Raw genomic sequence first — 13,641 nt, 5'->3', positions numbered from 1 at the left:
TGTTGCATGAGTCACCATTTATGTGAATTAATTTTTTAATTTACAACTTAAAAAATGTCTTCACGTCCATAGCATGCCCAGGCATTACCCAGGAGTGTAGCCTCTGCTCCCTGCCAGTGTGGGCCTCTTAGACTATTGCAGATGTGCTCGAAAGGAGTGGCTTTCCCTGTGGTTTCATTGAGGGCCATATCTAAGAAGATCTTCTTGTATTCTAATTATCCTTGGCTAGAGATGAGAAAATCTTAGTGTGGAGTGAGTTCTGGCGTTCTTTAACAAATATATTGCTGAAACAATAGCACTGTGACATGAACAAATCGTGACATGTAGCTTCTCTCCCCAAACCTACTACCCAAGAGTCTTTTGCTATAAGTAGCAGCCCCTGCCCTTCTGCCTCCTTACTCTGCTATTTTTTTTCCCTCAGCACTTTTTGTTACCTGTCTTATTATTTTCTGTCTCTCCTGCTGAAAATAAACTTCATGAGGACAGGAGGTTTTTTTTTCCTGTGTGCTCCATTGCCTAAGTTTGTTTTGTTCACTGTGTATCCTTGGCCTGCATATTTGTGAATAAGCAGTGAATATGAATGTGAATACGTAAGTGAATAAAAGAAAACAGCTCAGAAGCTGTGGCTTTGAGGATGGAAAAGAAGAGAACCATAGTTGATAAACTGCCTAGCAGAAAGGACCTTAGTTCCTTTTAACATTTTGGGGTCAGACAGTGCAAGCTGTCGACAGCAGCTTAAGGAGATACATTAGAGTCTTCCAGGCAGTTCTTAGAATGCCTTGTGCTGCGTGCATGTCTGTTGAAGGAGCTCATCACTTGCACAAGGACCAGAATCACTTTTACTGCAGCATGGACAGTTTTCTGGCTACTGTTCCTAGTTCTACCTTTGATTCTTTTACACACACACTGTAGCTGCTGCCAAGGCAGGATCAAAGTCCAAATATTGCCCTCAAGGAAGTGCTGACTTTAGCAATGCCAACCAAGTGAAGCAGCAGTGATGTCAACGTGTCAGAGAAAAGGGTTATGGGGAAATTGGGTGCAATTTTTTTTTTTTTTTTTTGAGACAGCTTGCTCTGTTGCCCAGGCTGGATGGAGTACAGTGGTGCGATCTTGGCTCACTGCAACCTCCACCTCCTGGGTTCAAGTGATTCTCATGCCTCAGCCTCCCAAGTAGCTGGGATTACAGATGCCTGCTACCATGCTTGGCTAATTTTTGTATTTTTGGTAGAGACGGGGTTTCACCATATTGGCCAGGCTGGTCTCGAACTCCTGACCTCTAATGATCCGCCCACCTCGGCTTCCTGAAGAACTGTGATAATAGGTGTAAGCCACCGCAACCGGCTGAGTGCATCTTGACCTTTAGAGAGAAGCTTCGCTTTTCAAATTTTTAAGAGGCTGTTGTACATGCCAGAAAGTAGCTGATCAGTCAGAATATCACCATATATCTTTAGGAAAAATGTTAGTCTAGTTACTTGTGCAGTGCCTAGCATTGAGCAGTTGCTTGACTGTCATAATAATTCTGCTGTCTCTACTGTACTCTTGCATCTGGATAACTTTGTCTTTCTTACCTTTGGAGATTCAAGACAAGTTGAACAAGACCAAGGATGATATTAGCAAGAACATGTCATTCCTGAAAGTGGACAAAGAGTATGTGAAAGCTTTACCCTCCCAGGGTCTGAGCTCATCTGCTGTTTTGGAGAAACTTAAGGAGTACAGCTCTATGGGTATGATGCTTGGCATATACATGCTCTCTACTTCCTTAAAGAGACGGGTTTTGTCATTGTTTAATGTTCACATAGGTTAAGAGTAACTCATCATTGGTTAATACATGTTTAGGAGGGCCTACTCTCTGTTTCACAGGTTGAATTTCCTATTTTTAAAATTATGTTTAGATTCATCCTTCATCCATAAAGCAAGCAAATCTCAGAGACAGTGGAACTTGGCTTTATTTCCTTTTGTAAGCATGAATAAAACAAATATATTTGTGTTTAAGAAGAGAGAATATAAGATATGTAATACAAATGAAATACAGATTCATGTAAAAATGTGAAATCTGCATAAAGGCACAAAAGAAAATAAGTCACTATAATTCCACCATCAAAGATAAACAGATGGTATCTATCTTTATGCATGCAGCTATAGGTAGAGCTGTCTATATAGTTTACATCTATCTATATATGTTTATCTATCTGAGAATGCTAATAGTGTTTGTCTGTATGTATACACATATATGCATGAGTACATCTGGGAAGGATAAATAGACCAAATAGCTTGGTGCTTAAGAGCGTAACCCTGGAACCAGCCTGGATTCATATCTTGGTTTGCCACTTAAAGTATGCCTTTGGCGAGTTACTTAACTTCTGTATGTCACAGTTCCTGTATCTCTACAATGGGGATAGTAATAGTAGTACAGTACTTACCTGAAAAGATGATTATGGGGATTAAATGAGATCATACATGTATAAATGTTTTATAGTGCCTGGCATATAGTAAGGATTCAGTAAATGTTAACCATTATTGCTATTATTAACTCAAACAGATTTATGTTTGTTACTGATTAAGATCATATTACAAGTACTTTTTAAAAATAAGCTCTTTAGTTTGATATATTTACAGAAAAGTAGCAAAGATGATAGAGATTTCCCTATACCCAGCTTCTCCTGATGTTAATATCCTCTATAACCATGGTACGTTTATCAAAACTAAAAAATTAACATTGGTACAGTGCTATTAACTATACTACAAATTCTATTTCTAGTTCATCAGGGTTTTTTTTTGTTTTGCTATGTTTTGTTTTAAACTAATGTTCTTTTTTCTATTCTAGGAGCCAGTCCAGGAGCCATGTTGCATTTTGACAAATACCCTTATTTTTTATTTTTTGAGACAGAGTCTCACTGTGTTGCCCAGGCTGGAATGCAGTGGTGTGATCTCAGCTCACTGCAACCTCCACCTCCCAGGCTTAAGCAATTCTCGTGCCTCAGCCTCCCAAGTAGCTGGGATTACAGGTGTGCGGCACCATACCCAGCTAATTTTTTGTGTTTTTAGTAGAGATAAGGTTTCACCATGTTGCCCAGGCTGGTCTCGAACTCCTGAACTCAGGTGATTTGCCCACCTTGGCCTCCCAAAGTGCTAGGATTATAGGTGTGAGCCACTGTGCTCAGCCTTGAAAAATACCCTTATAATTTCTAAGTGACATGTGTTGAGGTCTTGACATTGAATAGTACAAAATTTGATATAGTCTAGGATGTAGATGAATAAAGCAGGGGTTAGCACTCTAAAACCTGGTATTAAAGATTTCCATGATTATGAGAGCTGGTTGCCGCCATCATATTGCCTTCTCTTTAAGTCACTGTCCATTGCTGTATTCTCTAGCATCAGTAAAAGAACAGGAAATGAAACCAGTTATCTTATTTTTGAAAGGCTGGTGACCACTGGTCTGAAGCTGTGTATAGTACAGAGCAGTGTCCTCTAAGGAAAGAGTGAAAGTCAAATGGGCAGCAAGCCAGAGCTTGGCAGATTGCTGTAAGAATGAGTTTGTCTGTATATTTACCACTTAGTTTTCTGTTCTCAAGAGCTGAAGATCTTTGCTTTGGAGAGCCCATGGCTCCATGCAGTTTTTAGTTGGTGTGCTTCTGTAATAGCTTTCTCACTACCCACTTTCAGTAGGGCACAGCTGCATTGTAGCACAAGGACCTGAGACACCTACATCAACAAATTTGTGGGTAAAATGAAGAATGTCTCGGGGAGAGAGGAAAGTGGAAAGTCAGATCTTATATTCTACTCAGGAACTTTACTTTTCTTTCCACACTGGGATAAAGGAGGTTTATCCCAATGTTGACTGTGTTCCTGATCTTGAATATGCTACAGCGTGTGCTGCTGGAAGCAGATAACTAGTTCTATGTGGGTTTCCAGGCTTGGCTTAAGGGAGCCGGCGTCTGAGACCGGGGTGCTCATGGTTTATACCTCATTGTGGTTTGTTTGCTGGTTTCATCTCTGATGATAGTGTGCTGAAATTTCACACTTTTCATCTTGCTTTCTTCTGCCAACTCTGCCCATAATAGTTCTCAAAATTCCTAGGACTGGATAGGAAAGGAGAGAAGAAGGAAGCTATTGCAGAAAAAGGCCACTCCAAAGCCATATAGAGAACAAAAAATAAGTATAGACAAAGGCAAATGTTCCCGCTGTTAGAAGGCAGTTGAGGATGAGGACAACATTATTATCAGACTGCCTTTATTGTAGCTAAATGCTATTAATATCTTTTTCACATTGCTGATAATAATGATTTTTCATCTTTATTTTATTGTGCTAACTCTATTGAACTTTTTTCTTGATTTGCTATAAGAATGCTGTTAGGTTTCCACTCAACATTTTTTTCTTTTGTATCTAGAGGGGTTTCTTCCTGTTTCTTCTTTATTAGAACCTGTCTTCCCAGAGATTCTTGCTTATTGACCCAGTGACCTTACCTTTCTCTGCAGACGCCTTCTGGCAAGAGGGGAGAGCCTCTGGAACAGTGTACAGTGGGGAGGAGAAGCTCACTGAGCTCCTTGTGAAGGTGAGCGTCCAGTTCTTGAGGGAAGCCTGTGAGGTCTGTGCCAGTTTACATGACCTCCTTTTTTCTCCTTACTTTTGTAAGTAGAAAAATTACTTAAGGAAAGCTTATTGGTACAATAAAACCATAAAAGTTTCTCTTCACCCAAACATAGGTGAATATGTATAATATTATCAAAGACATCTTCAGTCTGTAAAATAGTAAAATGTTATTTATGTTTTCAGTCTTTGCAGATGTCCTGTCTAGAAGGCAAATTACTAGGGAAGGTAGTCCTGTCAGATGACATTTTTGTGGTGAGACAGATTTTGTTTGATAAGAAGAGATAAGATAGGGAAACTCTTTCATAATTTTCTCAAATCATGTGACCCAGGATGAGCAGTGGTCTCATGTATACTTCAAATAATTCTCAGTCTTAGCTTCTTCCATTTCTAATGAAATTTATTTTTATTTTATTTTATTATTTTTAGAGACAAAGTCTCACTCTGTCACACAGGCTGGAGTGGAGTGGTGTAATCATGGCTCACTTCAGCCTTGACCTCTTTGGCTCAAGTGATCCTCCCACCTCAGCCTCCTGAGTAGTTGGGACTACAGGCGTGCACCATTACACCCAGCTAATTTTTGTATTTTTTTGGTAGAGATGGGGCCTCACTCTGTTGCCCAGGCTGGTCTTCAACTCCCAGCCTCAAGCGATCCTCCTGCCTCGGCCTCTGAAAGTGTTGAGATTACAGGTGTGAACCACTGCACTCGGCCCTCATATTTGTTTTTGAAACTCCAGTTCATCATATAAAATTGGGGTTGTACTGATGATCTCTGAGGTCTTTGAGTTCGATTATTATAAATATGAAACTGTCCCTTACTAAATAAATATGGCAGGTTTTGCATAAGTTGGTGTAATGCTCTGATCTTCTGTGCTTAAAATCTTTCAGTAGCTTCCCATTATCTACAGGATGAAACTCAGGTTCTTATGTAGCAGAGAATACAAGTTTCTTCATGAGCCAGCTCCCACTTACTTTTTCTTAACTACTTCTCTTTATTTCCCACATAAACACTAATCCTGCCTTTTCTCTTTACTAAATGTGTCATGCTCTTATGTTGTTTTCCTTCCCTTCCATCATTCCTCTTGTTCCAAATGATGATTCCTACTCATCTCTCAAAGTTCCACTCAGCAGACACCTCTAGATCACTCAGGATGTTAGTTGTTCCCTCTTCAGGGTCCCTTAGCACTCTGTACACAAACCTGATATTGCAGTCGATAACAACAGCTGCTTTGTGCCAGACATTCTACTAAGTGCTTCACATGCATTATGTTATTTAATTATTGCTAGAACGCTAGAAGATAGCTACCATAACAACTTCTGCGTATGAAGAAACAACCTTAGATTATGTGGCCTACACAGCTGAAAGTAATAGGCAAAGCTTAGACTTCCTCCTGGGTCGGTTTGGTGTTATAGTCTGCGCTTTTAACCATATTTATACTTCTTTCCTCATAACATTGTAAAATTATTTATTTACATATCTGTCTCCTCCGCTATGTTTTGATCTTCTTTTGGTTGAGGAATATATCTTACCTTTTTTTCCAGTTTATATTGTTGTGCCTAATACTTAGAAACTGTTGTTTAGTGTATGATTCTTTGTCCTATATAGTGTAATAGTTTTGATTTCACATATGCTTGCATTTTTTTGCAGGCTTATGGAGATTTTGCATGGAGTAACCCCCTGCATCCAGATATCTTCCCAGGACTACGCAAGATAGAGGCAGAAATTGTGAGGATAGCTTGTTCCCTGTTCAATGGGGGACCAGATTCGTGTGGATGTGTAAGTATATGCAAGAGGCATCCAATAGCCTTACTTTTTAGGTTAAAATAGAAGAGTTTTTAATAAATATTAATTATATTTTAAAAAATAAAAAATATTAAAAATGTTTTACTACACAAGAAATATTTGATCATTATAGAAAGATCATTTTACTACACAAGGAATATTTGACATTGTAGAAAGATCCTAATTAACTGCAGTTTTAAATGTTACTTGTAATTTTGTAACCTAGAGAATGTCAACATTTTGGTATATATTCTTCTAGATATTTTTCTTTTCACCTTTTTATTTTGAAAAACTTTGAACCTACATTGAGTTGCTAGGATAGCTTAAAGAACACCTTAGATTCACTAAATGTAAATATGTTGCCATATCTGCTCTCTACACTCTTTCCCTCCCTACCCCCTTCTTCACTCATCCCCCACCTGCACAGCTACCATTCCCCTATTTATCTGTGTATACTTTTGTTGTACCATCCAGCAGTGTTTTTAGTGTACTTCTGGTTTTACCTGAGCCAAAGTTTATTATTTTGCTGTAAACTGAACCTCATTTAGTTGCTATTAGGCATAAAGAAAGGGGGAGGACATCATTATATTTAAAGAAACACATGAGTATTCTTTGTTTTACCTGTTCTTTCAAGTAGATGGTTGTTAGTTTTCCTAAACTATGATAAACTTCTGTTTAGATCTGTTGTCTTTAGAAAAAACGAAATCTCAGGTTATGTAGGATAGATAGGTTTAACTCAATATGCTGTAATGGTGTCCTAGAGGTGCTAATCCTATCAGATACTCATCATATTTGCAGTCATTATAAAGACTACAGATTTAATTATTGAAGGGCCCATTCGAAGAGAAGAATACCTAATAGTTTAGTTTCTTTTTTTTTTTTTTCCAGGAAGCATTGTTTTTGTTTTGTTTTTCTAATATGTTGGTACCATGAAAATCATCATGTTCAAATATTAGTAGTAATAAAGGTGATATGCCTGGCATTCATTTTCAAAACAAAATACTGAAACTGTTAAAAACAGAACCACCCATAATACAGCAGCAGTTTCCCTTAGAGTACTGAGGTGAACAGGGTGACTTTCAGAGGGAAAATGATAATGTACTTACAGTATATTCTCCTATGCCATTAGACTCTTGAAGAACTTGTAAGAGGCCACAGACTAAATAGCCACAGAACAGTTTGGCCTTATCTGGTAAATTTGAAGATACATATATCTTATGACCCAGAAATTCTGCTACTAGGACATATTCTAGAAAAATTAGTACACATATATATCAGGATATATGGACATTAATATTCATAGCAATGTTATTCATGATAGCTAAAAACTGGAAGTAATTCAAATGCCTATCCACAGGACATAGATGAATAAATTGTGGAATGCTGTGTGTGCCTCAATCCATTGTAGCTGTTATTCAGATTGATGTACAAATTACCTCATCCATCTTTGGCCAGTGGAAACATCATATTGGCTCCTAGGTCCATTTACACAACCCAAGTAATCTTTGAAAGCCTTTTTTCTCTCTTTCCTTTTTTTTTTTTTTTGACGAAATATTCCAGGTTCAGGTTCACTTTGTCCATTTCCTGCTCCAGGCCTACAATCAGCCATTCATTTGTCCAAGGAGCCCTGGTTCATTTAAAACTAGGTAAAATAATTACATAGTTCCAAAATCACATTTATGGAACAAGACAGATTTAAAAAAAAAAGTTAACCAGAATGCAGTCCAGAGAGACAAAGAAATAGAAAGTATGAAAGAGAGGCTAAGAGATGCAAAGGATAGGAAGAGAAGGCTAACACACATCTAATTGGTGTTTGAGAGCAGCCAGAGAAAACAGATTACCTACAAAGGCATAACTGTTAGGACAACTGATATTCTCAATAGCAACGATGGCTGGGGCAGTTGGGGGTAGATGAAAGATTGGCTGTAAATTGAAAATTGCTGGAGCCTGGTGATAAGTAGTGAGAGGTGACAGCGTGCTGGCAGTCCTCACAGCCCTAGCTCGCTCTTGGCGCCTCCTCTGCCTGGGCTCCCACTTTGGCGGCACTTGAGGAGCCCTTCAGCCCACCGCTGCACTGTAGGAGCCCCTTTCTGGGCTGGCCAAGGCCGGAGCCGGCTCCCTTAGCTTGCAGGGAGGTGTGGAGGGAGAAGCGCGAGCGGGAACCGGGGCTGCGCTGCGCGGCGCGGTGCGGCGCTTTCCGGACAGCTGGAGTTCTGGGTTGGCGTGGGCTTGGCGGGCCCCGCACTCGCACTCGGAGCAGCCGGCCGGCCCTGCCGGCCCTGGGCAATGAGGGGCTTAGCAGCCGGGCCAGCATCTGCGGAGGTGGTACTAGGTCCCCCAGCAGTGCCGGCCCACCGGCACTGCGCTCAATTTCTCGCAGGGCCTTAGCTGCCTTCCCGTGGGGCAGGGCTCGGGACCTGCAGCCCGCCATGCCTGAGCCTTCCACCCCTTCCGTGGGCTCCTGTGCGGCCCGAGCCTCTTCGACAAGCACCACTCCCTGCTCCACGGCGCCCAGTGACATCGACCACCCAAGGGCTGAGGCGTGCAGGCGCACTGCGGGGGACTGGCAGGCAGCTCCACCTGCAGCCCCGGTGCGGGATCCACTGGGTGAAGCCAGCTGGGCTCCTGAGTCTGGTGGGGCCTTGGAGAACCTTTATGTCTAGCTCAGGGATTGTAAATACACCAATCGGCACTCTGTATCTAGCTCAAGGTTTGTAAACACACCAATCAGCACCCTGTGTCTAGCTCAGGTTTTGTGAGTGCACTAGTGGACACTCTGTATCTAGCTGCTCTGGTGGTGCCTTGGAGAACCTTTATTTCTAGCTCAGGGATTGTAAATACACCAATGGCACTCTGTATCTAGCTCAAGGTTTGTAAACACACCAATCAGCACCCTGTGTCTAGCTCAGGGTTTGTGAGTGCACCAATCGACACTCTGTATCTAGCTGTTCTGGTGGGGCCTTGGAGAACCTTTGTGTCCATACTCTAACTAATCTGATGGGGACGTGGAGAACCTTTGTGTCTAGCTCAGGGATTGTAAATGCACCAATCAGCGCCCTGTCAAAACCGACCACTCGGTCTACCAATCAGCAGGACATGGGTGGGGCCAGATAAGAGAATAAAAGCAGGGTGCGGGAGCCAGCAGTGGCAACCAGCTCGGATCCTCTTCCCCACTGTGAAAGCTTTGTTCTTTTGGTCTTTGCAATAAATCTTGTTACTGCTCACTCTTTGGGTCTACGCTGCTTTTATGAGCTGTAACACTCACGGGCGAAGGTCTGCAGCTTCACCCCTGAAGCCAGTGAGACCACGAGCCCTCCGGGAGGAACGAACAACTCCGGACGCGCTGCCTTAAGAGCTGTAATACTCACTGCGAAGGTATGCAGCTTCACTCCTGAGCCAGTGAGACCACGAACACACCAGAAGGAAGAAACTCCGAACACATCCGAACATCAAAAGGAACAAACTCCAGACGCGCTACCTTAAGAGCTGTAACACTCACTGTGAGGGTCCGCGGCTTCATTCTTGAAGTCAGTGAGACCAAGAACCCACCAATTCCGGACACAGTAGAAGCCCATTGGGCTTTTAAATTTTATTTACTCTAATTTCATTCTTAAGAATTCTGTTTTGTAGTTCTCCTTTTATTATTATTATTTTTTGAGACGGCCTCACTCTGTTGCTCAGGCCAGAGTGTAGTGGTGCCATCTCAACTCACTGCAGCCTTGACCTCTCTGGGCTCAAGTGACCCTCCCACCTCAGCCCCCTCGAGTAGCTGGGACTACAGGCACGCACCACCATGCCTCGCTAATTTTTGTATTTTTAGTAGAGATGGGGTTTCATCATGTTGCCCAGGCTGGTCTTGAACTCCCAAGCTCAAGTGATCTGCCTGCCTTGGCTTCTCAAAGTGCTGGGATTACAGGCGTTAAGCCACCACGCTTGGCCGTCTTTTTTTTTTTTTTTTTAATCTGCTTGGTTGTTTTTTATAGTCCCTTTCCTTGGCTTAACTTTTGTTTACTTAAATATATTACACATAAATATCTTGTATTCTGTGTCTGATAATTCCGGTATCCATGAACCTTACCTGATTCTGCTGGCTTCACTCGTGGTTCCTTGTTTCCTTATATTTGTGATTTTATTTTATTTATTTTTTTATGAGCCACTCATTTTTCTGGGAACCTAGGGATTCTTTGAGGCCTAGATTGAAGTTAAGTCTGGAAGTTCTCTTCTTCCAGAGAAGGTTTGTCATACCTTTGTGAGTTGCTGGGGATTGCCACCACACTGGAACCAAATTAAGTCAAATCCTTAGCTTGTCATTTTGTACCACAGAGGTAGTGTGACTTTTGACCACAAACTCACATAAAGTCTTCCTTGTTACACATTCTTGAAAGATTGCTATTTTTCTTTACTTGAACATCAGGGTTGAGAAAAACAGTTTTTCTTTTCTCTTTTGCAGTAGTGGGATTTATTTCTTGTACACTGAAGAGTGTGGTGTTTTCCAGCCATCTCCTGTTGGACTCCTTATCTTGGGCAGTCTCTAATATATCTTCTGGTCCATCCTTTGCTCATCTGTCAGTGTAGGAGTTTGAAGTCTGAAGGGGCTGGTGCCGCCTCAGGGTGAAAGCTAGTTTTGGCACTAGCTTACCTTGCAGGATTCTTGATTTTGCTTTGTTTGGGGGTTTAGCAAGTTTCTTTATGTTAGCTTAGTGATAGGTTTAAATTTTTTTTTTGATGTTTTATCAAGTTTTTTAGTTATTTCAGTTAGGAAGGTTGCTCAAGGTATATAATATTGCTAGAAATAGAAGTTCCATAATTGTTTTTTCCATGTGACAGACCTTCGTCTATTTGAAAGCCCCTTTCTCCCTGAATCTTCTCTGCCCCACGTTTTTCTGGGTTACTCCGCTGTTCATATGATTTCACAGACTTCCAGCCATTACAGCCATTCTCTGTATGACTTTTGGTTGCCTCTGGCCAGATTGAACACAGTTCTCCACAAATGGAGTGGCATTGATCTTTCAATCTGTCTTTTTTTAATCTGGGTTCAATAAACTTATCTCAGACCTTTTCCTTGAAGTCAGCATTTTTATTCTTGGCAATGTTTATTTTATTCCTTGCTGTTCCTAATGTCTTTGTTAGTTCTGTATGGCTTTGTTGTTTTAGGTCTGTAGCTCATTCTGTTGTTTCGTGGTCTAGGTTTTGAACTCTTTGTTTTGTTAAATTCATGTTCTTATGATATTTTCCTATAGTGAGAAAGTTATAAGGGGTTTCCTTCATCCCTTAGCTTGTTTCCTTCTGTGTTGGGTTTTTATTTTGCATGCTACATACTACCTTTTCCCCTGCCTTTTAGTATGTTTGCATAGTTTCCTTGCCATTTTCTCTTATCCTGGGGTGACATTCTCCAGACATTGTTTGTTCTTATGCACTGTGGGTGCTTCCTGTCTGAGACCATTTGCCTGGGGACAAAGCTCAGCCAAAGCTTTGTTCTGTCTGTATTAGAATAACCAGGTCTATTCTGAGATTCTCTTCAAAGTTACCTATCAGAGTTCACTCTCTTATTTGGAAGAGAGAATACCCTTTGAGCTCTGATTATTTAATTCACTGAAGTCTTCACTCTAAAGAGCCAATCCTGATGTTCTCTCTTCCATTTTGCTCATTTCTCCCTAGCAGCCATGTTTACCACTCACTCATAAGAAGAGGAAGAAGATAAGGAAACCCCCTCAGCTTGCCTCTGCAGATTTGGGGGTATAAAGGAAAATTCTCAGGATTTTGCTGACTTTGCAGTACAGTTTCAAGGGCTGATTAGAAACTAGTGTTTTGCTTACTTCTGCTCTCTGCTGTTTCACTGTTTCGTTTTTTTTTTTTTTGATTGCCAATATTTGAAGTTTATTGCCTAGATTATCTCTCTTTCCTTGTTTGGTTGTTGTTATTGTAGGTTTTGACTCTTTTCTCTCCCTGCACTCACCCTTTTTTTTTCTTCCCATCTTACTCCAGAAGTCCAGGCCTAGGGGTTTTTTGCATTGCTGCAATTTTAAACCATATCTCTATTATTTTGATCTTCTTCAGCACGTGTGAGGGATCAGAAGAAGGATAGAGTCTGATTCCCAGGCTCTTCTAATATTTAGACTTATAAAATAACTAATCAGCACTGGTATTGTCTTTTTCCCTCTCCCACTCTGTCTCCCCCACTCCTCCCTTAGCTTCTTATTTCTCTCTCTGGATGAGCTGCTTCTAGGGAAGAAGGAGTTCACTGTTCAGAGGTGGGAAGCCAGAAGATAAGACCAAATGGCTGGGCAGTCTTTAGGCTATTCCTAGCTAAGAGTTGTAAGTGCTCTCATTCTTTGTTCTTCAACCTTAAACTATCTTTCCTTCTATTAACTTTGTCTCAGTTACAATGATAGAGGTAACTTCACATATTAAAAGAAATTAGGTTACCATGTGAAACACTCTTCTTGGCTTGTGCTAATGTTATCAGATCCAAACAGCATCTGAAAGAAAATTTTCCAAGTAGATGATGATCTCTTGTTTTCTGAAATACATATCGTATGTTAAAGTGAGTTTTTATACATGTTGAAAGAAGTTGAATAACATAACAAATGGTTACTGAGACCTCCATTATCTTACTTCACAGTTAAAATTCCTGTTTTTCTTTGGGTATAGGAGGTAGAAAGAAGTAGGAGAGTAATAGCATTTTAAAACACAGAATCAAAAATACATATTAAAAGTAGAACTTAGGCCCAGGCACAGTGACTCATGCCTGTAGTCCCAGCACCATGGGAGGCTGAGGCAAGTGGATTGCTCGAGCCCAGGAATTCGAGACCAGCCTGGGCAACTAGGTGAAACCCTGTCTCTACAAAAAATAACAAAAGTTAGCCAGGCATGGTGGTGTGTGCCTGTAGTCCCAGCTACTTTGGGGGATGAGGTGGGAGGATCTCTTAGGCCTGGGAGGTGGAGATTGCAGTGAGCCGAGATCACACCATGGCACTCCAGTCTAGGTGAAAGATTGAGACCCCATCTCAAAAAAAAACAAAAAAGAAAAAAGTAGAATTTAGGTATTCCTACTTTTACAGTCAAAAGTCCACTGGTGTTTGCATAACAAATAATGATATTTTGACTAGTTATTGGACTAAAAACAGGACACATGAAGCAGGTGACTAGGAATTTGGAAATATTATTGCTTAGGTCATTACTGGACCTTATGAAGAGATTGACGCACTGGTGACTTGGACTTTGCTTGTCCCTCCCCGACTTTCTTCACAGCTGGCTTGACTCCTCTTGTG

The 13,641-nt window shown here is 41.0% G+C and overlaps 1 protein-coding gene across 5 annotated transcripts in view; it reads left to right on the top strand.

Moving 5' to 3' along the window:
- Positions 1 to 13,641, top strand: part of SGPL1 (sphingosine-1-phosphate lyase 1) — a 62,197-nt gene that overhangs the window by 35,094 nt on the left and 13,462 nt on the right. For all 5 annotated transcript variants that reach the window (XM_054435821.2, XM_054435823.2, XM_063669913.1 and 2 more), the window contains 3 exons: positions 1,577 to 1,724; positions 4,476 to 4,552; positions 6,236 to 6,364. In XM_054435821.2, coding sequence (XP_054291796.1) covers positions 1,577 to 1,724; positions 4,476 to 4,552; positions 6,236 to 6,364 — 354 coding nt within the window. The remainder of the gene's footprint in view (positions 1 to 1,576; positions 1,725 to 4,475; positions 4,553 to 6,235; positions 6,365 to 13,641) is intronic.

Source organism: Pongo pygmaeus, chromosome 8 (assembly GCF_028885625.2).
Source record: "Pongo pygmaeus isolate AG05252 chromosome 8, NHGRI_mPonPyg2-v2.0_pri, whole genome shotgun sequence".
NCBI classification, from domain to species: Eukaryota; Metazoa; Chordata; class Mammalia; order Primates; family Hominidae; genus Pongo; species Pongo pygmaeus.
Note: the sequence above shows the minus strand (reverse complement) of the source record. Positions and strands in the feature narration are given on the sequence as shown.